This window comes from Salmo salar, chromosome 20 (genome assembly GCF_965601325.2).
Source record: "Salmo salar chromosome 20, fSalSal1, whole genome shotgun sequence".
NCBI lineage: Eukaryota > Metazoa > Chordata > Actinopteri > Salmoniformes > Salmonidae > Salmo > Salmo salar.
This window is the reverse complement of record NC_138310.1, coordinates 80,782,484-80,806,659: the sequence shown is the minus strand read 5'-3', so window position 1 is coordinate 80,806,659 and position 24,176 is coordinate 80,782,484. Positions and strand designations below refer to the sequence as shown.

At 48.0% G+C, this 24,176-nt stretch overlaps 1 protein-coding gene across 1 annotated transcript in view; it reads left to right on the top strand.

The window, feature by feature from the left end:
- The window catches only part of LOC106581415 (metabotropic glutamate receptor 5), a 259,139-nt gene that overhangs the window by 232,912 nt on the left and 2,051 nt on the right, over positions 1-24,176 (top strand). Inside the window, exons 12-17 of the mRNA XM_014163472.3 lie at positions 19,389-19,506; positions 19,729-19,915; positions 20,300-20,458; positions 21,964-22,272; positions 22,476-22,642; positions 23,951-24,176. The exon at positions 23,951-24,176 is cut by the window's right edge and continues 2,051 nt beyond it. Of these exons, the coding sequence (XP_014018947.2) occupies positions 19,389-19,506; positions 19,729-19,915; positions 20,300-20,458; positions 21,964-22,272; positions 22,476-22,642; positions 23,951-24,176 (1,166 nt within the window). The remainder of the gene's footprint in view (positions 1-19,388; positions 19,507-19,728; positions 19,916-20,299; positions 20,459-21,963; positions 22,273-22,475; positions 22,643-23,950) is intronic.

The following is a 24,176-nucleotide window of genomic DNA, read 5'->3' as shown; positions in this document are numbered from 1 at the left end:
CCCGTCTGGACTGTAACTGGTGTAATGTGGCTCCCGTCTGGACTGTAACTGGTGTAATGTGGCTCCCGTCTGGACTGTAACTGGTGTAATGTGGCTCCCGTCGGGACTGTAACTGGTGTAATGTTACTCCCGTCTGGACTGTAACTGGTGTAATGTGGCTCCCGTCAGGACTGTAACTGGTGTAATGTGGCTCCCGTCTGGACTGTAACTGGTGTAATGTTACTCCCGTTAGGACTGTAACTGGTGTAATGTGGCTCCCATCTGGACTGTAACTGGTGTAATGTGGCTCCCGTCTGGACTGTAACTGGTGTAATGTAACTCCCGTCTGGACTGTAACTGGTGTAATGTAGCTCCCGTCTGGACTGTAACTGGTGTAATGTGGCTCCCGTTGGGACTGTAACTGGTGTAATGTAGCTCCCGTCTGGACTGTAACTGGTGTAATGTTACTCCCGTCTGGACTGTAACTGGTGTAATATAGCTCCCGTCTGGACTGTTACTCGTGTAATGTGGCTCCCGTCTGGACTGTAACTGGTGTAATGTTACTCCCGTCTGGACTGTAACTGGTGTAATGTAGCTCCCGTCTGGACTGTAACTGGTGTAATGTGGCTCCCGTCTGGACTGTAACTGGTGTAATGTTACTCCCGTCTGGACTGTAACTGGTGTAATGTAGCTCCCGTCTGGACTGTAACTGGTGTAATGTAGCTCCCGTCTGGACTGTAACTGGTGTAATGTGGCTCCCATCTGGACTGTAACTGGTGTAATGTGGCTCCCGTCTGGACTTTAACTGGTGTTATGTTACTCCCGTCTGGACTGTAACTGGTGTAATGTTACTCCCGTCTGGACTGTAACTGGTGTAATGTGGCTCCCGTCAGGACTGTAACTGGTGTAATGTTACTCCCGTCTGGACTGTAACTGGTCTAATGTGGCTCAAGTCTGGACTGTAACTGGTGTAATGTAGCTCCCGTCTGGACTGTAACTGGTGTAATGTGGCTCCCGTCTGGACTGTAACTGGTGTTATGTTACTCCCATCTGGACTGTAACTGGTGTAATGTTACTCCCGTCTGGACTGTAACTGGTGTAATGTGGCTCCCGTCGGGACTGTAAATGGTGTAATGTTAGTCCCGTCAGGACTGTAACTGGTGTAATGTTACTCCCGTCTGGACTGTAACTGGTGTAATGTGGCTCCCGTCTGGACTGTAACTGGTGTAATGTGGCTCCCGTCTGGACTGTAACTGGTGTAATGTGGCTTCCGTCTGGACTGTAACTGGTGTAATGTTATTCCCGTCTGGACTGTAACTGGTGTAATGTGGCTCCCGTCTGGACTGTAACTGGTGTAATGTGGCTCCCGTCTGGACTGTAACTGGTGTAATGTTACTCCCGTCTGGACTGTAACTGGTGTAATGCGGCTCCCGTCTGGACTGTAACTGGTGTAATGTGGCTCCCGTCTGGACTGTAACTGGTGTAATGTGGCTCCCGTCGGGACTGTAACTGGTGTAATGTTACTCCCGTCTGGACTGTAACTGGTGTAATGTGGCTCCCGTCAGGACTGTAACTGGTGTAATGTGGCTCCCGTCTGGACTGTAACTGGTGTAATGTTACTCCCGTTAGGACTGTAACTGGTGTAATGTGGCTCCCATCTGGACTGTAACTGGTGTAATGTGGCTCCCGTCTGGACTGTAACTGGTGTAATGTAACTCCCGTCTGGACTGTAACTGGTGTAATGTAGCTCCCGTCTGGACTGTAACTGGTGTAATGTGGCTCCCGTTGGGACTGTAACTGGTGTAATGTAGCTCCCGTCTGGACTGTAACTGGTGTAATGTTACTCCCGTCTGGACTGTAACTGGTGTAATATAGCTCCCGTCTGGACTGTTACTCGTGTAATGTGGCTCCCGTCTGGACTGTAACTGGTGTAATGTTACTCCCGTCTGGACTGTAACTGGTGTAATGTAGCTCCCGTCTGGACTGTAACTGGTGTAATGTGGCTCCCGTCTGGACTGTAACTGGTGTAATGTTACTCCCGTCTGGACTGTAACTGGTGTAATGTAGCTCCCGTCTGGACTGTAACTGGTGTAATGTAGCTCCCGTCTGGACTGTAACTGGTGTAATGTGGCTCCCATCTGGACTGTAACTGGTGTAATGTGGCTCCCGTCTGGACTTTAACTGGTGTTATGTTACTCCCGTCTGGACTGTAACTGGTGTAATGTTACTCCCGTCTGGACTGTAACTGGTGTAATGTGGCTCCCGTCAGGACTGTAACTGGTGTAATGTTACTCCCGTCTGGACTGTAACTGGTCTAATGTGGCTCAAGTCTGGACTGTAACTGGTGTAATGTAGCTCCCGTCTGGACTGTAACTGGTGTAATGTGGCTCCCGTCTGGACTGTAACTGGTGTTATGTTACTCCCATCTGGACTGTAACTGGTGTAATGTTACTCCCGTCTGGACTGTAACTGGTGTAATGTGGCTCCCGTCGGGACTGTAAATGGTGTAATGTTAGTCCCGTCAGGACTGTAACTGGTGTAATGTTACTCCCGTCTGGACTGTAACTGGTGTAATGTGGCTCCCGTCTGGACTGTAACTGGTGTAATGTGGCTCCCGTCTGGACTGTAACTGGTGTAATGTGGCTTCCGTCTGGACTGTAACTGGTGTAATGTTATTCCCGTCTGGACTGTAACTGGTGTAATGTGGCTCCCGTCTGGACTGTAACTGGTGTAATGTGGCTCCCGTCTGGACTGTAACTGGTGTAATGTTACTCCCGTCTGGACTGTAACTGGTGTAATGCGGCTCCCGTCTGGACTGTAACTGGTGTAATGTTACTCCCGTCTGGACTGTAACTGGTGTAATGTTACTCCCGTCTGGACTGTAACTGGTGTAATGTTACTCCCGTCTGGACTGTAACTGGTGTAATGTGGCTCCCGTCTGGACTGTAACTGGTGTAATGTTACTCCCGTCTGGACTGTAACTGGTGTAATGTAGCTCCCGTCTGGACTGTAACTGGTGTAATGCGGCTCCCGTCTGGACTGTAACTGGTGTAATGTTACTCCCGTCTGGACTGTAACTCGTGTAATGTGGCTCCCGGCGGGACTGTAACTGGTGTAATGTTACTCCCGTCTGGACTGTAATTGGTCTAATGTGACTCCCGTCAGGACTGTAACTGGTGTAATGTTACTCCCGTCTGGACTGTAACTGGTGTAATGTGGCTCCCGTCTGGACTGTAACTGGTGTAATGTGACTCCCGTCTGGACTGTAACTGGTGTAATGTGGCTCCCGTCTGGACTGTAACTGGTGTAATGTTACTCCCGTCTGGACTGTAACTGGTGTAATGTTACTCCCGTCTAGACTGTAACTGGTGTAATGTGGCTCCCGTCTGGACTGTAACTGGTGTAATGTTGCTCCCGTCTGGACTGTAACTGGTGTAATGTTACTCCCGTCTGGACTGTAACTGGTGTAATGCGGCTCCCCTCTGGACTGTAACTGGTGTAATGTTAGTCCCATCTGGACTGTAACTGGTGTAATGTGGCTCCCGGCGGGACTGTAACTGGTGTAATGTTACTCCCGTCAGGACTGTAACTGGTGTAATGTTACTCCCGTCTGGACTGTAACTGGTGTAATGTGGCTCCCGTCTGGACTGTAACTGGTGTAATGTGGCTCCCGTCTGGACTGTAACTGGTGTAATGTGGCTCCCGTCGGGACTGTAACTGGTGTAATGTTACTCCCGTCTGGACTGTAACTGGTGTAATGTGGCTCCCGTCAGGACTGTAACTGGTGTAATGTGGCTCCCGTCTGGACTGTAACTGGTGTAATGTTACTCCCGTTAGGACTGTAACTGGTGTAATGTGGCTCCCATCTGGACTGTAACTGGTGTAATGTGGCTCCCGTCTGGGATGTAACTGGTGTAATGTAACTCCCGTCTGGACTGTAACTGGTGTAATGTAGCTCCCGTCTGGACTGTAACTGGTGTAATGTGGCTCCCGTTGGGACTGTAACTGGTGTAATGTAGCTCCCGTCTGGACTGTAACTGGTGTAATGTTACTCCCGTCTGGACTGTAACTGGTGTAATATAGCTCCCGTCTGGACTGTTACTCGTGTAATGTGGCTCCCGTCTGGACTGTAACTGGTGTAATGTTACTCCCGTCTGGACTGTAACTGGTGTAATGTAGCTCCCGTCTGGACTGTAACTGGTGTAATGTGGCTCCCGTCTGGACTGTAACTGGTGTAATGTTACTCCCGTCTGGACTGTAACTGGTGTAATGTAGCTCCCGTCTGGACTGTAACTGGTGTAATGTAGCTCCCGTCTGGACTGTAACTGGTGTAATGTGGCTCCCATCTGGACTGTAACTGGTGTTATGTTACTCCCGTCTGGACTGTAACTGGTGTAATGTAGCTCCCGTCTGGACTGTAACTGGTGTAATGTGGCTCCCGTCTGGACTGTAACTGGTGTTATGTTACTCCCGTCTGGACTGTAACTGGTGTAATGTTACTCCCGTCTGGACTGTAACTGGTGTAATGTGGCTCCCGTCGGGACTGTAAATGGTGTAATGTTACTCCCGTCAGGACTGTAACTGGTGTAATGTTACTCCCGTCTGGACTGTAACTGGTGTAATGTGGCTCCCGTCTGGACTGTAACTGGTGTAATGTGGCTCCCGTCTGGACTGTAACTGGTGTAATGTGGCTCCCGTCTGGACTGTAACTGGTGTAATGTTACTCCCGTCTGGACTGTAACTGGTGTAATGTGGCTCCCGTCTGGACTGTAACTGGTGTAATGTGGCTCCCGTCTGGACTGTAACTGGTGTAATGTTACTCCCGTCTGGACTGTAACTGGTGTAATGCGGCTCCCGTCTGGACTGTAACTGGTGTAATGTTACTCCCGTCTGGACTGTAACTGGTGTAATGTTACTCCCGTCTGGACTGTAACTGGTGTAATGTTACTCCCGTCTGGACTGTAACTGGTGTAATGTGGCTCCCGTCTGGACTGTAACTGGTGTAATGTTACTCCCGTCTGGACTGTAACTGGTGTAATGTGGCTCCCGTCTGGACTGTAACAGGTGTAATGTGGCTCCCGTCTGGACTGTAACTGGTGTAATGTAGCTCCCGTCTGGACTGTAACTGGTGTAATGTGGCTCCCGTCTGGACTGTAACTGGTGTAATGTTACTCCCGTCTGGACTGTAACTGGTGTAATGTTACTCACGTCTGGACTGTAACTGGTGTAATGCGGCTCCCGTCTGGACTGTAACTGGTGTAATGTTACTCCCGTCTGGACTGTAACTGGTGTAATGTGACTCCCGTCTGGACTGTAACTGGTGTAATGTGGCTCCCGTCTGGACTGTAACTGGTGTAATGTTACTCCCGTCTGGACTGTAACTGGTGTAATGTTACTCCCGTCTGGACTGTAACTGGTGTAATGTGGCTCCCGTCTGGACTGTAACTGGTGTAATGTTGCTCCCGTCTGGACTGTAACTGGTGTAATGTTACTCCCGTCTGGACTGTAACTGGTGTAATGCGGCTCCCCTCTGGACTGTAACTGGTGTAATGTTAGTCCCATCTGGACTGTAACTGGTGTAATGTGGCTCCCGGCGGGACTGTAACTGGTGTAATGTTACTCCCGTCAGGACTGTAACTGGTGTAATGTTACTCCCGTCTGGACTGTAACTGGTGTAATGTGGCTCCCGTCTGGACTGTAACTGGTGTAATGTGGCTCCCGTCTGGACTGTAACTGGTGTAATGTGGCTCCCGTCGGGACTGTAACTGGTGTAATGTTACTCCCGTCTGGACTGTAACTGGTGTAATGTGGCTCCCGTCAGGACTGTAACTGGTGTAATGTGGCTCCCGTCTGGACTGTAACTGGTGTAATGTTACTCCCGTTAGGACTGTAACTGGTGTAATGTGGCTCCCATCTGGACTGCAACTGGTGTAATGTGGCTCCCGTCTGGGATGTAACTGGTGTAATGTAACTCCCGTCTGGACTGTAACTGGTGTAATGTAGCTCCCGTCTGGACTGTAACTGGTGTAATGTGGCTCCCGTTGGGACTGTAACTGGTGTAATGTAGCTCCCGTCTGGACTGTAACTGGTGTAATGTTACTCCCGTCTGGACTGTAACTGGTGTAATATAGCTCCCGTCTGGACTGTTACTCGTGTAATGTGGCTCCCGTCTGGACTGTAACTGGTGTAATGTTACTCCCGTCTGGACTGTAACTGGTGTAATGTAGCTCCCGTCTGGACTGTAACTGGTGTAATGTGGCTCCCGTCTGGACTGTAACTGGTGTAATGTTACTCCCGTCTGGACTGTAACTGGTGTAATGTAGCTCCCGTCTGGACTGTAACTGGTGTAATGTAGCTCCCGTCTGGACTGTAACTGGTGTAATGTGGCTCCCATCTGGACTGTAACTGGTGTTATGTTACTCCCGCCTGGACTGTAACTGGTGTAATGTAGCTCCCGTCTGGACTGTAACTGGTGTAATGTGGCTCCCGTCTGGACTGTAACTGGTGTTATGTTACTCCCGTCTGGACTGTAACTGGTGTAATGTTACTCCCGTCTGGACTGTAACTGGTGTAATGTGGCTCCCGTCGGGACTGTAAATGGTGTAATGTTACTCCCGTCAGGACTGTAACTGGTGTAATGTTACTCCCGTCTGGACTGTAACTGGTGTAATGTGGCTCCCGTCTGGACTGTAACTGGTGTAATGTGGCTCCCGTCTGGACTGTAACTGGTGTAATGTGGCTCCCGTCTGGACTGTAACTGGTGTAATGTTACTCCCATCTGGACTGTAACTGGTGTAATGTGGCTCCCGTCTGGACTGTAACTGGTGTAATGTGGCTCCCGTCTGGACTGTAACTGGTGTAATGTTACTCCCGTCTGGACTGTAACTGGTGTAATGCGGCTCCCGTCTGGACTGTAACTGGTGTAATGTTACTCCCGTCTGGACTGTAACTGGTGTAATGTTACTCCCGTCTGGACTGTAACTGGTGTAATGTGGCTCCCGTCTGGACTGTAACTGGTGTAATGTGGCTCCCGTCTGGACTGTAACTGGTGTAATGTTACTCCCGTCTGGACTGTAACTGGTGTAATGTGGCTCCCGTCTGGACTGTAACTGGTGTAATGTGGCTCCCGTCTGGACTGTAACTGGTGTAATGTTACTCCCGTCTGGACTGTAACTGGTGTAATGCGGCTCCCGTCTGGACTGTAACTGGTGTAATGTTACTCCCGTCTGGACTGTAACTGGTGTAATGTTACTCCCGTCTGGACTGTAACTGGTGTAATGTTACTCCCGTCTGGACTGTAACTGGTGTAATGTGGCTCCCGTCTGGACTGTAACTGGTGTAATGTTACTCCCGTCTGGACTGTAACTGGTGTAATGTGGCTCCCGTCTGGACTGTAACAGGTGTAATGTGGCTCCCGTCTGGACTGTAACTGGTGTAATGTAGCTCCCGTCTGGACTGTAACTGGTGTAATGTGGCTCCCGTCTGGACTGTAACTGGTGTAATGTTACTCCCGTCTGGACTGTAACTGGTGTAATGTTACTCACGTCTGGACTGTAACTGGTGTAATGCGGCTCCCGTCTGGACTGTAACTGGTGTAATGTTACTCCCGTCTGGACTGTAACTGGTGTAATGTGACTCCCGTCTGGACTGTAACTGGTGTAATGTGGCTCCCGTCTGGACTGTAACTGGTGTAATGTTACTCCCGTCTGGACTGTAACTGGTGTAATGTTACTCCCGTCTGGACTGTAACTGGTGTAATGTGGCTCCCGTCTGGACTGTAACTGGTGTAATGTTGCTCCCGTCTGGACTGTAACTGGTGTAATGTTACTCCCGTCTGGACTGTAACTGGTGTAATGCGGCTCCCCTCTGGACTGTAACTGGTGTAATGTTAGTCCCATCTGGACTGTAACTGGTGTAATGTGGCTCCCGGCGGGACTGTAACTGGTGTAATGTTACTCCCGTCAGGACTGTAACTGGTGTAATGTTACTCCCGTCTGGACTGTAACTGGTGTAATGTGGCTCCCGTCTGGACTGTAACTGGTGTAATGTGGCTCCCGTCTGGACTGTAACTGGTGTAATGTGGCTCCCGTCGGGACTGTAACTGGTGTAATGTTACTCCCGTCTGGACTGTAACTGGTGTAATGTGGCTCCCGTCAGGACTGTAACTGGTGTAATGTGGCTCCCGTCTGGACTGTAACTGGTGTAATGTTACTCCCGTTAGGACTGTAACTGGTGTAATGTGGCTCCCATCTGGACTGTAACTGGTGTAATGTGGCTCCCGTCTGGGATGTAACTGGTGTAATGTAACTCCCGTCTGGACTGTAACTGGTGTAATGTAGCTCCCGTCTGGACTGTAACTGGTGTAATGTGGCTCCCGTTGGGACTGTAACTGGTGTAATGTAGCTCCCGTCTGGACTGTAACTGGTGTAATGTTACTCCCGTCTGGACTGTAACTGGTGTAATATAGCTCCCGTCTGGACTGTTACTCGTGTAATGTGGCTCCCGTCTGGACTGTAACTGGTGTAATGTTACTCCCGTCTGGACTGTAACTGGTGTAATGTAGCTCCCGTCTGGACTGTAACTGGTGTAATGTGGCTCCCGTCTGGACTGTAACTGGTGTAATGTTACTCCCGTCTGGACTGTAACTGGTGTAATGTAGCTCCCGTCTGGACTGTAACTGGTGTAATGTAGCTCCCGTCTGGACTGTAACTGGTGTAATGTGGCTCCCATCTGGACTGTAACTGGTGTTATGTTACTCCCGCCTGGACTGTAACTGGTGTAATGTAGCTCCCGTCTGGACTGTAACTGGTGTAATGTGGCTCCCGTCTGGACTGTAACTGGTGTTATGTTACTCCCGTCTGGACTGTAACTGGTGTAATGTTACTCCCGTCTGGACTGTAACTGGTGTAATGTGGCTCCCGTCGGGACTGTAAATGGTGTAATGTTACTCCCGTCAGGACTGTAACTGGTGTAATGTTACTCCCGTCTGGACTGTAACTGGTGTAATGTGGCTCCCGTCTGGACTGTAACTGGTGTAATGTGGCTCCCGTCTGGACTGTAACTGGTGTAATGTGGCTCCCGTCTGGACTGTAACTGGTGTAATGTTACTCCCATCTGGACTGTAACTGGTGTAATGTGGCTCCCGTCTGGACTGTAACTGGTGTAATGTGGCTCCCGTCTGGACTGTAACTGGTGTAATGTTACTCCCGTCTGGACTGTAACTGGTGTAATGCGGCTCCCGTCTGGACTGTAACTGGTGTAATGTTACTCCCGTCTGGACTGTAACTGGTGTAATGTTACTCCCGTCTGGACTGTAACTGGTGTAATGTTACTCCCGTCTGGACTGTAACTGGTGTAATGTGGCTCCCGTCTGGACTGTAACTGGTGTAATGTTACTCCCGTCTGGACTGTAACTGGTGTAATGTGGCTCCCGTCTGGACTGTAACAGGTGTAATGTGGCTCCCGTCTGGACTGTAACTGGTGTAATGTAGCTCCCGTCTGGACTGTAACTGGTGTAATGTGGCTCCCGTCTGGACTGTAACTGGTGTAATGTTACTCCCGTCTGGACTGTAACTGGTCTAATGTTACTCCCGTCTGGACTGTAACTGGTGTAATGTGGCTCCCGTCTGGACTGTAACTGGTGTAATGTGGCTCCCGTCTGGACTGTAACTGGTGTAATGTTACTCCCGTCTGGACTGTAACTGGTCTAATGTGTCTCCCGTCGGGACTGTAACTGGTGTAATGTAGCTCCCGTCTGGACTGTAACTGGTGTAATGTTACTCCAGTCTGGACTGTAACTGGTGTAATGTTACTCCCGTCTGGACTGTAACTGGTGTAATGTGGCTCCCGTCTGGACTGTAACTGGTGTAATGTGGCTCCCGTTGGGACTGTAACTGGTGTAATGTGGCTCCCGTCTGGACTGTAACTGGTGTACTGTGGCTCCCGTCTGGACTGTAACCTGTGTAATGTTACTCCCGTCTGGACTGTAACTGGTGTAATGTGGCTCCCGTCTGGACTGTAACTGGTGTAATGTGGCTCCCGTTGCGACTGTAACTGGTGTAATGTAGCTCCCGTCTGGACTGTAACTGGTGTAATGTTACTCCCGTCTGGACTGTAACTGGTGTAATATAGCTCCCGTCTGGACTGTTACTCGTGTAATGTGGCTCCCGTCTGGACTGTAACTGGTGTAATGTTACTCCCGTCTGGACTGTAACTGGTGTAATGTAGCTCCCGTCTGGACTGTAACTGGTGTAATGTGGCTCCCGTCTGGACTGTAACTGGTGTAATGTTACTCCCGTCTGGACTGTAACTGGTGTAATGTAGCTCCCGTCTGGACTGTAACTGGTGTAATGTAGCTCCCGTCTGGACTGTAACTGGTGTAATGTGGCTCCCATCTGGACTGTAACTGGTGTTATGTTACTCCCGTCTGGACTGTAACTGGTGTAATGTAGCTCCCGTCTGGACTGTAACTGGTGTAATGTGGCTCCCGTCTGGACTGTAACTGGTGTTATGTTACTCCCGTCTGGACTGTAACTGGTGTAATGTTACTCCCGTCTGGACTGTAACTGGTGTAATGTGGCTCCCGTCGGGACTGTAAATGGTGTAATGTTACTCCCGTCAGGACTGTAACTGGTGTAATGTTACTCCCGTCTGGACTGTAACTGGTGTAATGTGGCTCCCGTCTGGACTGTAACTGGTGTAATGTGGCTCCCGTCTGGACTGTAACTGGTGTAATGTGGCTCCCGTCTGGACTGTAACTGGTGTAATGTTACTCCCGTCTGGACTGTAACTGGTGTAATGTGGCTCCCGTCTGGACTGTAACTGGTGTAATGTGGCTCCCGTCTGGACTGTAACTGGTGTAATGTGGCTCCCGTCAGGACTGTAACTGGTGTAATATGGCTCCCGTCTGGACTGTAACTGGTGTAATGTAGCTCCCGTCGGGACTGTAACTGGTGTAATGTTACTCCCGTCTGGACTGTAATTGGTCTAATGTGACTCCCGTCGGGACTGTAACTGGTGTAATGTGGCTCTCGTCTGGACTGTAACTGGTGTAATGTGGCTCCCGTCTGGACTGTAACTGGTGTAATGTTACTCCCATCTGGACTGTAACTGGTGTAATGTGGCTCCCGTTGGGACTGTAACTGGTGTAATGTTACTCCCGTCTGGACTGTAATTGGTCTAATGTGACTCCCGTCAGGACTGTAACTGGTGTAATGTTACTCCCGTCTGGACTGTAATTGGTCTAACGTGACTCCCGTCTGGACTGTAACTGGTGTAATGTGGCTCCCGTCTGGACTGTAACTGGTGTAATGTTACTCCCGTCTGCACTGTAACTGGTCTAATGTGTCTCCCGTCGGGACTGTAACTGGTGTAATGTAGCTCCCGTCTGGACTGTAACTGGTGTAATGTTACTCCAGTCTGGACTGTAACTGGTGTAATGTTACTCCCGTCTGGACTGTAACTGGTGTAATGTGGCTCCCGTCTGGACTGTAACTGGTGTAATGTGGCTCCCGTCTGGACTGTAACTGGTGTAATGTTACTCCCGTCTGGACTGTAACTGGTCTAATGTGTCTCCCGTCGGGACTGTAACTGGTGTAATGTAGCTCCCGTCTGGACTGTAACTGGTGTAATGTTACTCCAGTCTGGACTGTAACTGGTGTAATGTTACTCCCGTCTGGACTGTAACTGGTGTAATGTGGCTCCCGTCTGGACTGTAACTGGTGTAATGTGGCTCCCGTTGGGACTGTAACTGGTGTAATGTGGCTCCCGTCTGGACTGTAACTGGTGTAATGTGGCTCCCGTCTGGACTGTAACTGGTGTAATGTTACTCCCGTCTGGACTGTAACTGGTGTAATGTGGCTCCCGTTGGGACTGTAACTGGTGTAATGTGGCTCCCGTCAGGACTGTAACTGGTGTAATGTGGCTCCCGTCTGGACTGTAACTGGTGTAATGTAGCTCCCGTCGGGACTGTAACTGGTGTAATGTTACTCCCGTCTGGACTGTAATTGGTCTAATGTGACTCCCGTCGGGACTGTAACTGGTGTAATGTGGCTCTCGTCTGGACTGTAACTGGTGTAATGTGGCTCCCGTCTGGACTGTAACTGGTGTAATGTTACTCCCATCTGGACTGTAACTGGTGTAATGTGGCTCCCGTTGGGACTGTAACTGGTGTAATGTTACTCCCGTCTGGACTGTAACTGGTGTAATGTGGCTCCCGTCTGGACTGTAACTGGTGTAATGTGGCTCCCGTTGGGACTGTAACTGGTGTAATGTGGCTCCCGTCTGGACTGTAACTGGTGTAATGTGGCTCCCGTCTGGACTGTAACTGGTGTAATGTTACTCCCGTCTGGACTGTAACTGGTGTAATGTGGCTCCCGTTGGGACTGTAACTGGTGTAATGTGGCTCCCGTCAGGACTGTAACTGGTGTAATGTGGCTCCCGTCTGGACTGTAACTGGTGTAATGTGGCTCCCGTCTGGACCGTAACTGGTGTAATGTGACTCCCGTCTGGACCGTAACTGGTGTAATGTGGCTCCCATCTGGACTGTAACTGGTGTAATGTAGCTCCCGTCGGGACTGTAACTGGTGTAATGTGGCTCCCGTCAGGACTGTAACTGGTGTAATGTAGCTCCCGTCTGGACTGTAACTGGTGTAATGTGGCTCCCGTCTGGACTGTAACTGGTGTAATGTGGCTCCCGTTGGGACTGTAACCGGTGTAATGTGGCTCCCGTCAGGACTGTAACTGGTGTAATGTATCTCCCGTCTGGACTGTAACTGGTGTAATGTGGCTCCCGTTGGGACTGTAACTGGTGTAATGTGGCTCCCGTCTGGACTGTAACTGGTGTAATGTTGCTCCCGTCTGGACTGTAACTGGTGTAATGTGGCTCCCGTCTGGACTGTAACTGGTGTAATGTGGCTCCCGTCTGGACTGTAACTGGTGTAATGTGGCTCCCGTCTGGACTGTAACTGGTGTAATGTGGCTCCCGTCTGGACTGTAACTGGTGTAATGTTACTCCCATCTGGACTGTAACTGGTGTACTGTGGCTCCCGTTGGGACTGTAACTGGAGCTTTGCCCCAGTGATGTACTGGGCCGTTCGCACTACCCTCTGTAGTGCCTTGCGGTCTGAGGCCGAGCAGTTGCCATACCAGGCAGTGATGCAAACAGTCAGGAAGCTCTCGCTGGTGCAGCTTTAGAACCTTTTGAGGACCTGAGGAACCATGCCAAATCTTTACAGTCTCCCGAGGAAGAATAGGTTTTGTGTGCTTGGACCATGTTAGTTTGTTGGTGATGTGGACACCAAGGAACTTGAAGCTCTCAACCTGCTCCACTGCAGCCCCGTCGATGAGAATTGGGGCGTGCTTGGTCCTCTTTTTCAGGCCTACCATGTTGTGTCATCTGCAAACTTAATGATGGTGTTGGAGCGGTGCCTGGCCATGCAGTCATGAGTGAACAGGGAGTACAGGAAGGGGCTGAGGGGGCGGCCCGTCAGGATGTCCAGGATCCAGTTGCAGAGGGAGGTGTTTAGTCCCTGGGTCCTTAGTTTATTGATGAGCTTTGAGGGCACTATGGTGTTGAACGCTGAGCTGTAGTCAATGAATAGCATTCTCACATAGGTGTTCCTTTTGTCCAGGTGGGAAAGGGCAGTGTGGAGTGAAATAGAGATTGCATAATCTGTGGATCTGTTAAGGTATGTAAATTGGAGTGGGTCCAGGGTTTCTGGGATAATGGTGTTGATGTGAGCCATGATCAGCCTTTCAAAGCAATTCATGGCTACAGACGTGAGTGCTACGGGTTGGTAGTCATTTAGGCAGGTTACCTTAGTGTTCTTGGGCACAGGCAGTATGGTGGTCTGCTTAAAACATGTTGGTATTACAGACTCGGACAGGGAGAGGTTGAAAATATCTGTGAAGATATTTGCCAGTTGGTCAGCGCATGCTCGCAGTACATTTCCTGGTAATCCTTCTGGCCCTGCGGCCTTGTGAATGTTGACCTGTTTAAAGGTCCTACTCACATTGGCTGCAGAGAGAGCGATCACACGGTCTTCCAGAACAGCTGGTGCTCTCATGCATGTTCCAGTGCCATTTGCCTCAACGCTTTTCCTGTTTGATGGTTCGTCGGAGGGCATAGCGGGATTTCTTATAAGGTTCCGTGTTAGAGTCCCGCTCCTTGAAAACGGCAGCTTTTGCCTTTAGCTCAGTGCGGATGTTGCCTGTAATCCTTGGCTTCTGGTTGGGGTATGTACGTACGGTCACTGTGGGGACGACGTCATCGATGTACTTATTGATGAAGCCAATGACTAATGTGGTGTACTCCTCAATGCCATTGGAGGAACCCCAGAACATATTCCAGTCTGTGCTAGCAAAACAGTCCTGTAGCCTAGCATCTGCTTCATCTGACCACTTTTTTTAATGATCGAGTCACTGGTTCTTCCTGCTTGAATTTTTTCCTGTAAGCAGGAATCAGAAGGATAGAATTATGGTAAGATTTGCCAAATGGAAGGCAAGGGAAAGCTTTGTATGCGTCTCTGTGTGTGGAGTAAAGGTGGTCCCGAGTTTTTTTCCCCTCTGGTTGCACATTTAACATGCTGATAGAAATTTGGTAAAACTGATTTAAGTTTCCCTGCATTAAAATCCCCGGCTACTAGGAGCATCACCTCTGGGTGAGCGTTTTCTTGTATGCTTAAAGCGGAATACAGCTCATTCAATGCGGTCTTAGTGCCAGCCTCAGTCTGTGGTGGTATGTAGACAGCTACGAAAAATACAGATGAAAACTCTCTAAGTAGATAGTGTGGTCTACAGCTTATCATGAGATAATGTAAATGTAGATACTCTACCTCAGGCGAGCAATAGCTCAAGACTTCCTTAGATATCGTGCACCAGCTGTTATTTACAAAAATACATAGTTTGCCGCCCCTTGTCTTACCAGACGCCGCTGTTCTATCCTGCCGTACAGCATATAACCAGCCAGCTGTATGTTGATAATGTCGTCGTTCAGCCACGACTCCATGAAGCATAAGATATTACAGTTTTGAATGTCCTGTTGGTAGTTTAATCTTGCGCATAGGTCATCTATTTAATTCTCCAAAGATTGCATGTTTGCTAGCAGAATGAAAGGAAGTGGGAGTTTATTCAATCGCCTACCAATTCTCAGAAGGCAGCCTGCCCTTTGGCCCCTTTTTCTCCGCCTCCTCTTCACGCAAATCACGTGGATCTGGACCTGTTCCCGTGAAAGCAGTATGTCGTTTGCATCGGGCTCGTCAGACTCATACAAGTCAAAAAAGTATTCTGCCAGTCCATGGTAAGTTATCGCAGTCCTGATGTCCAAAAGTTTTTTTTTTTCGGTCGTAAGAGACGGTAGTGGCAACATTATCTACAAAATAAGTAAAAAAACACAAATAAACGAACAAAAAAAACAATTGGTTGGGGACACGTAAAATGTTAGCCTTCTTCTCCGGCACCATCTTATAGGTAGTATATAGATAGGTAGGTAGTATATAGATAGGTAGGTAGGTAGTATATAGATAGGTAGGTAGTATATAGATAGGTAGGTAGTATATAGATAGGTAGGTAGTATATAGATAGGTAGGTAGTATATAGATAGGTAGGTAAAACGCCTGGCCTCTTCACCGGCACCGTCATTCCCTATCAAATCTAAAAATGTCAAACATAAAACTGAAGAAAATGAACAACAATGATAAATAGTTTGATGAAGAACACAAAAACCTAAGAAAGACATTGAGAAACCTATCCAACCAAAAACATAGAGACCCTGGGCCCTGACAGTAAATCTCAGTAAGACAAAAATAATGGTGTTCCAAAAAAGGTCCAGTCACCAGGACCACAAATAAAAAATCCATCAAGTCACCTTTGCCATAGAGCACACAAAAAACGATATATACCTCGACCTAAACATCAGCACCACAGCTAACTTCCACAAAGCTGTGAACGATCTGAGAGACAAGGCAAGAAGGGCCTTCTATGCCATCAAAAGGAACATAAAATTCAACAGACCAATTAGGATCTGGCTAAAAATAATTCAATCAGTTACAACCTTTATGGTTGTGAGGTCTGGGGTCCACTCACCAACCAATAATTCACAAAATGGGACAAACACCAAATTGAGACTCTGCATGAAGAATTTTGCTAAAATATCCTCCATGTACAACGTAGAACACCAAATAATGCATGCAGGCAGAATTAGGCCGATACCCGCCAATTATCAAAATTCTACAACCACCTAAAAGGAAGCAATTCCCAAAACCTTCCATAACAAAGCCATCACCTACAGAAAGATAAATCTGGAGAAGAGTTCCCTAAGCAAGCTGGTCCTGGGACTCTGTTCACAAACACAAACAGACCCCACAGAGCCTCAGGACAGCAACACATTTAGACTAAACAAAATCATGAGAAAACAAAAGGATAATTACTTGACACATTGGAAAGAATGAACAAAAAAATAGAGTATACCTGACCATTGTGACTGACCCAAACTTAAGGAAAGCTTTGACTATGTACAGACTCAGTGAGCATAGCCTTGCTATTGAGAAAGGCCGCCGTAGGCAGACCTGGCTCTCAAGAGAAGACAGGCTATGTGCACACTGCCCACAAAATGAGGTGGAAACTGAGCTGCACTTCCTAACCTCCTGCCAAATGTATGACCATATTAGAGACACATATTTCCCTCAGATTACACAGATCCACAAATAATTTGAAAACAAACCCGGTTTTGATAAACTCCCATATCTACTGGGTGAAATACCACAGTGTGCCATCACAGCAGCAAGATTTGTGACCTGTTGCCATAAGAAAAGGGAAACCAGTGAAGAACAAACACCATTGTTAATACAACCCGTATTTATATTTATTTATTATCCCTTTTGTAGTTTAACTATTTGCACATCGTTACAACACTGTATAGAGACATAATATGACATTTGAAATGTCTTTATTCTTTTGGAACTGTGTAATGTTTACTGTTAATTGTTATTACTTATTTCACTTTTGCTCATTATCTTCTTCAGGTATTCCCAAACTGGGATACGTGATGCCATCAGGGGTACGCCAAATAAAAATGTCATTCACATTTTTTTATGTAAATATATATAAAAAATAAAAATAAACATTTTTTTTCCTCGCCTGAGTATCCTCGTTTCACTGCCAAAAATAAACCATCTAGTGTTCAGCTAAATAACAACACAATGTCAAATACAGGTAGCCTAGTCAAATAATTAACATCCAATCACACTAACCGTTACTCTCTCACAGGAATTCCGCTAACGGTCCGTATGTAGTCAAACGTAGCTGCTGCTCATGTTGGTATCTGTACTGATGGTGCAAAAGCCATGACAGGGAGACATAGTGGAGTGGTAACATGCGTGCAAGCAGTTGCTCCTGCCTCTTGGGTGCACTGCAGCATCCACCGAGAGGCTCTTGCTGCCAAGGGAATGCCTGACAGCTTGAAAGACGTTTTGGACACTACAGTAAAAATGTTTAACTTTGTTAAAGCAAGGCCCCTGAACTCTCGCGTATTTTCTGCACTATGCAGCACTATGGGCAGCGACCATGTAACGCTTTTACAACATACAGAATTGTGCTGGTTATCAAGGGGCAAAGTATTTTTTAATTGAGAGATGAGCATAAAGTTTTCTTTACTGACCATCATTTTCACTTGTCTGACCGCTTGCATGATGATGAGTTTCTCACACGACTGGCCTATCTGGGTGATGTTGTTTCTCGCCTGAATGATCTGAATCTAGGATTACAGGGACTCTCCGCAACTATAAATCTAGGCTGTGATTAAGAAGTTGGAGCTCTTCTCTGTCTGCATTAACAAGGACAACACACAGGTCTTTCCATCATTGTGTGATTTTTTTTGTGTGCAAATGAACTCAAGCTTACAAACAATGTCAAATGTGATATAGCGAAGCACCTGAGTGAGTTAGATGTGCAATTACACAGGTACTTTCCCAAAACGAATGACACAAACAACTGGATTCGTTATCCCTTTCATGCCCTGCCTCCAGTCCACTTACCAATATCTGAACAAGAGAGCCTCATCGAAATTGCAACAAGCGGTTCTGTGAAAATTGAATTTAATCAGAAGCCACTACCAGATATCTGGATTGGGCTGCGTTCAGAGTATCCTGCCTTGGCAAATCGCGCTGTTAATAAGACACTGATGCCCTTTGCAACCACCTGCCTATGTGAGAGTTGATTCTCAGCCCTCACTACCATGAAAACTAAATACAGGCACAGACTGTGTGTGGAAAATTATTTAAGACTGAGACTCTCTCCAATACAACCCAACATTGCAGAGTTATGTGCATCCTTTCAAACACACCCTTCTCATTAACCTGTGGTGAGGTATTCACAACTTTCAATGAAAAAATACGTTTTTATATGTAAGATGGTTAAATAAAGAGCAAAATTATTGATTATTGTTATATTATTATTTGTGCCCTGGTCCTATAAGAGCTCTTTGTCACTTCCCACGAGCCGGGTTGTGAGAACAACTCTCATTCTTATGTTTAATAAATGTATTGTATAGTGTGTGTGTGTGGTAGGCTTACAATGATGGCAAAAAACAACATTTGAGAGTGCTCTGACCCTGGTGATAGAGGGGGTACAGCTGGAGGTTGAATGTTTGAAGGGGTACGGGACTATAAAAAGTTTGGGAACCACTGATCTACTTCACTTGCTTTGGCAATGTAAAGATGTGTTTCCCATGCCAATTAAGCCCTTAAAATGGAATTGAAATTAAAGAGAGAGAGAGCGGGAGAGGGGGAGAGAGAGATAGAGTGGGAGAGTGAGAATGAGAGAGAGAGAGTGAGAGAATGAGAGAGAGGCCTCAATACAAAGTTCCTGAGCGACCGTAAAGTTGAGTTAAATTCAAGTTTTGTTAACAGTGTCTTCCAGAATTACTGTTTCTTCTCTTAAAGGTACCTATACTCCCATTCAGCAAATAAACTGTTATTGCCTCTAAACTGAACTACTTCACTGATTAATTTAACATTATAGACTGTGTTAAAGGTAGAGCCGTTAATGACTTCATCTATTTTAACGGCAGTGTGGCGGCGGTGTTCTGTCTGGTTTGCCGTCTCTGGTGTTCTGTCTCGGACCCGCCGGGTCCGGGAGGTATTTTCAGCGAGCATTACGCCAGCACCTAATTAGAACTGTCCCTTTAATTAATGAGACTTATCTCACAGCCCAGGAGGGGTGGGGGAACAGAGGGAGAGAGAGAGAGAAAAGGAGGGAGAGAGAGGAGGGCACACGAGACAGAGAAGGTGAGAAAAAAGGAGGGATAACCAGAGAATAAGAGAGAAATTAAGAAAAACTGAAAACTTATCAATGCTGTTTGTTTTTAACCTCTCACTATCTCTTTCTCTCTCCATCTCCCCCCCACCCTCCAGGCTGTGACCCTATCCCAGTGGAGTACCTGCGTTGGGGGGACCCAGAGCCCATTGCTGCTGTGGCATTTGCTTGTTTGGGACTCTGTGCCACATTCTTCGTCACCTCCGTCTTCATCAGGTAACAACTTATGGATTTTAACATAATAAATGTGAAAGTCAATGTCATATTCAACCCTTTGTTTGGGAAAATATGCACGGAGTACAACCCAGGGGATAACACGTTAAAGGATTCCACTTGTTTTCCAACATGGTTTGGCACTGGGATTGTTTTCAACATGTAATTTGAACTGTAAGTTAGTATATTTGTTACAAGGTTATACAACAAACTGTGTGGGTGTAGGTTCCGGGACACTCCGGTGGTGAAGTCGTCTAGCAGAGAGCTTTGTTACATCATCCTGGCTGGGATCTGTCTGGGCTATCTCTGTACCTTCAGTCTCATCGCCAAGCCCCACGCTGCACACTGCTACCTACAGAGACTGGGCATAGGCCTGTCCCCTGCCATGAGCTACTCTGCCCTGGTCACCAAGGTACATCATCAAGTCACTCTTTACCTTGATTCTTTCACCTACCATGTCCTTGTACATCTAGACATATGGATCTCACAAACAGACTGTGTTTGAAGTCATTATTACAGATTTCCCCTTCTCTCCCGGTATGAAGTCTATTCATTCATTCATTCTCTCTGACATTTGTTGTTGCAGACTAACCATATAGCCCATATCCTGGCTGTGTTGTTGTTGCAGACTAACCATATAGCCCGTATCCTGGCTGTGTTGTTGTTGCAGACTAACCATATAGCCTGTATCCTGGCTGTGTTGTTGTTGCAGACTAACCATATAGCCCGTATCCTGGCTGTGTTGTTGTTGCAGACTAACCATATAGCCCGTATCCTGGCTGTGTTGTTGTTGCAGACTAACCGTATAGCCCGTATCCTGGCTGGCAGTAAGAAGAAGATCTGTACTAGGAAGCCCAGGTTCATGTCTGCATGCGCCCAGCTCGTTATCGCCTCTCTACTCATCCTGCTGCAGCTGGGCATCATAGTGGCTCTCTTCCTCATGGAGCCCCCACAGGTAGGCTGTGCCCACTGTGTGTGTGTGTGTGTGTGTGTGTGTGTGTGTGTGTCAGTGAATTGTCAGCCTAAGGGTCTGAGACTGCCTCTTAAAGTGAATGATACATTTACTTGCTGAACTGGCTGAAGTGAAAACCTGGTGCCAACATGGTCTCAACCTATACAGTTGTCCAAACCCACTTTCTTTTTTTTTAAAGATTTTTTTTATTATTATTATATTTTTTATGCCCTTTTTCTCCCCCAATTTCATGTTATCCATTTGGTAGTTATAGTCTTGTCTCATCGCTGCAACTCCCGTACGGACTCAGGAGAGGCGAAGGTCGAGAGCCATGCGTCCTCTGAAACACGACCCTGCCAAGCCTCACTGCTTCTTGACACACTGCTCTCTTTAACTCAGATCCAGCCGCACCAATGGCGACCGAAGCCAGCGTGCATGCGCCCAGGCCCGCCACAAGGAGTGGCTAGAGCGCGATGGGACAAGGACATCCCGGCTGGCCAAATCCTCCCGTAACCCGGACAACGCTGGGCCAATTGTGCACCGCCTCATGGGTCTCCCGGTTGCAGTCGGTTGCGACACAGCTTGGGATTGAACCCGGGTCTGTAGTGACGCAGTGCAGTGCCTTAGACCGCTGCGCCACTCGGGAGGCCCCCAAACCCACTTTCTGACTGTATACATACTGTACAGCAGCTACACTGAGTGGACAAAACATTAAGAACACCTTCCTAATATTGAGTTCCACCCCACCCCCTTTTACCCTCAGAACAGCCTCAATTCGTCAGAGAATAGACTATTCAAGGTGTGTAACACGTTCCACAGGGATGCTGGTCCATGTTAACTCCAATGCTTCCCACAGTTGTGTCAAGTTGGCTGGATGTCATTTGGGTGGTGAACAATGCTTGTAATACACGGGAAATGTTGGGTGTAATAACCCAGCAGCGTTGCAGTTCTTGACACAAACCAGTGTGCCTGGCACCTACTACTATACCCCGTTCAAAGACACTTCAATATTTTGTCTTGCCCATTCACTCTCTGAATGGCACACATGCACAATACATGTCTCAATTGTCTCAAGGCTTAAAAATCCTTCTTTAACCTGTCTCCTCCCCTTCATCTACACTGATTGAAGTGGATTTACTAAGTGACATCAATAAGGGATCATAGCTTTTACCTGGATTCACCTGGTCAGTCTGTCATGGAAAGTGTTCAAAGCAAAGCAAATCAAATCAAATTGATCACATACACATGGTTAGCAGGTGTTATTGCGAGTGTAGCGAAATGCTTGTGCTTCTAGTTCTGACAGTGCAGTAATATATAACAAGTAATCTAACAATTCCACAACAAGTACCTAATACACACAAATCTTAAGGGATGGAATAAGAATGTGTACATATAACCGTATGGATGAGCGATGACCGAGTGGCATAGGCAAGATGCAATAGATGTTCCTAAAGTTTTGTCCGCTCCGTGTATGTACATGCTGATACAGATGGCTCTACTACCTGCAGGTGATCCACGATTACCCCAGCATCCGGCAGGTCAACCGCATCTGTTACACCACCAACCTGGGCGTGGTGGCGCCGCTGGGCTACAACGGCCTGCTGATCCTGAGCTGCACCTTCTACGCCTTCAAGACGCGTAACGTCCCAGCCAACTTCAACGAGGCCAAGTACATCGCCTTCACCATGTACACCACCTGTATCATCTGGCTGGCCTTCGTGCCCATCTACTTCGGTTCCAACTACAAGATCATCACCATGTGCTTCAGCGTCAGCCTCAGTGCCACTGTGGCTCTCTGCTGCCTGTTCGTACCCAAGGTAAGACACACAGGACACTGGAGATAGAAAACAACTTCAGCTTTAAGCAAAACGGAATCAGGTGCTCGACTGAGGGACTTGAAAAGGAATGTTTATTTGGAATATTGTGTTTGGTTATAAGGGGCTTGTGAAGGGTTATAACAAGTGTTATTTAGTGCTTATGAAGGGTTATGAAGCTCTTCTGTCTGTCTCGTTCTCTCCAGGTGTATATCATCCTGGCCAAGCCAGAGCGTAACGTGCGCAGTGCTTTCACTACGAGCACGGTAGTACGCATGCATGTGGGTGATGGGAAGTCCTCCTCGGCCGCCAGCCGCTCCTCCAGCCTGGTCAATCTCTGGAGGCGACGCTGCTCCACTGGAGAGACCCTCAGGTGTGTGTGTGTAGAGATTGGAATACAGAGAGATGCTGTAGAGCCTGTCTGGGGTCACACAGGAGCTAGTGTTTAGCTGAGGAGGGTACAGAGATCAGTGCTGGGTCACTGTCCCTAACTGAATCTCATTTGAGGGCTCTTTCAGTAACAACTTTTTAGTGCAGAGCCATTTCAATAAGGGCCATCTGAGTCAATAATTCCTCAGCAGCTGTGTGTCTGTCTCTCTGTCTGACCTGAGTCCGACCCGCACACCTGATTATGCAGATGCCACTTCCAGGAAAATGAGAGAGGGGGGAGAGAGAGAGAAGGGGAAGAGAGAGAGAAGGGAGAGAGAGAGAAGGGAGAGGGAGAGAGGGGAGAGAGAGAAAGGGGAGAGAGAGAGGGGAGAGAGAGAAAGGGGGGAGAGAGAGAAAGGGGAGAGAGAGAGAGAGAGAGAGAGAGGGGGGAGAAAGAGAGGGGGGAGAGAGATAGAGAGAGGGGGGAGAGAGCGAAAGGGGAGAGAGAGAGAGAGAGGGGGGAGAGAGAGAGGGGGGAGAGATAGAGAGAGGGGGAGAGAGCGAAAGGGGAGAGAGAGAGAGGAGGGAGAGAGAGAAAGGGGGAGAGAGATAGAGGGGGGGAGAGAGAAAGGGAGATAAAACAAAGTTGAAGAGGACAAGCTAAAGGCCAAGCACGCCATCTCTAATGGAACAACCACGTGACTAAGCAACCATATGAAATGACAACATGCTGCTCCACAGAATAAAAGGGAAAAGGACATTCTCTTTAGTCAGCTGGTTACTGTCTCGCTCGGCAAGCAAGATTACAATCAGACCACTATAAGATGTGTCAAAAATACCATCTCTCTTTCCATCTCTTTCTCCCCTTGTTTTATGTGTGTGCGTTGGTGTCTGTGTGCTGAGGTTATATGAGTCTCTCTAGAGTCCTCCCACCCCTAGCCACAGCAGCATGATTTAATCAGATGCCCCATTATAGATTAATCACACTAATTAACCTGACAATAGAGAGAGAGAGAGAGAGAGAGAGAGAGAGAGAGAGAGAGAGAGAGAGAGAGAGAGAGAGAGAGAGAGAGAGACAGAGAGAGAGACAGAGAGAGAGACAGAGAGAGAGAGAGAGAGAGAGAGAGAGAGAGAGAGAGAGAGAGAGAAGAGGACCGACAGGGGAGATAAAGGTGGAGGGGAGGAATAGAGAGAGAGAGGGAAGAGGACCGACAGGGGAGATAAAGGTGGAGGGGAGGAATAGAGAAAATGCACCAGCTGTGACACACTTCTTTCATTTCCTGTTTTCACTTCCTGTTTCCTGTCTCTGCAGTTCCAATGGGAAGTCAGTATCCTGGGCCCAGACGGAGCGGGGTTCCCGTGGAAACCACCTGTGGCAGCGACTGTCGTTCCACATCAAGAGGAAGGAGAACAACCAGACAGCTGTCATCAAGCCCTTCTCCAAGACCCCCGAGGGGCGCTACAGTGGGGGCGCTAACCTTCACCCCCACATGCCCCACTCCCACCGTGACGCAGACAAGACCCTGTACGAGCTCACA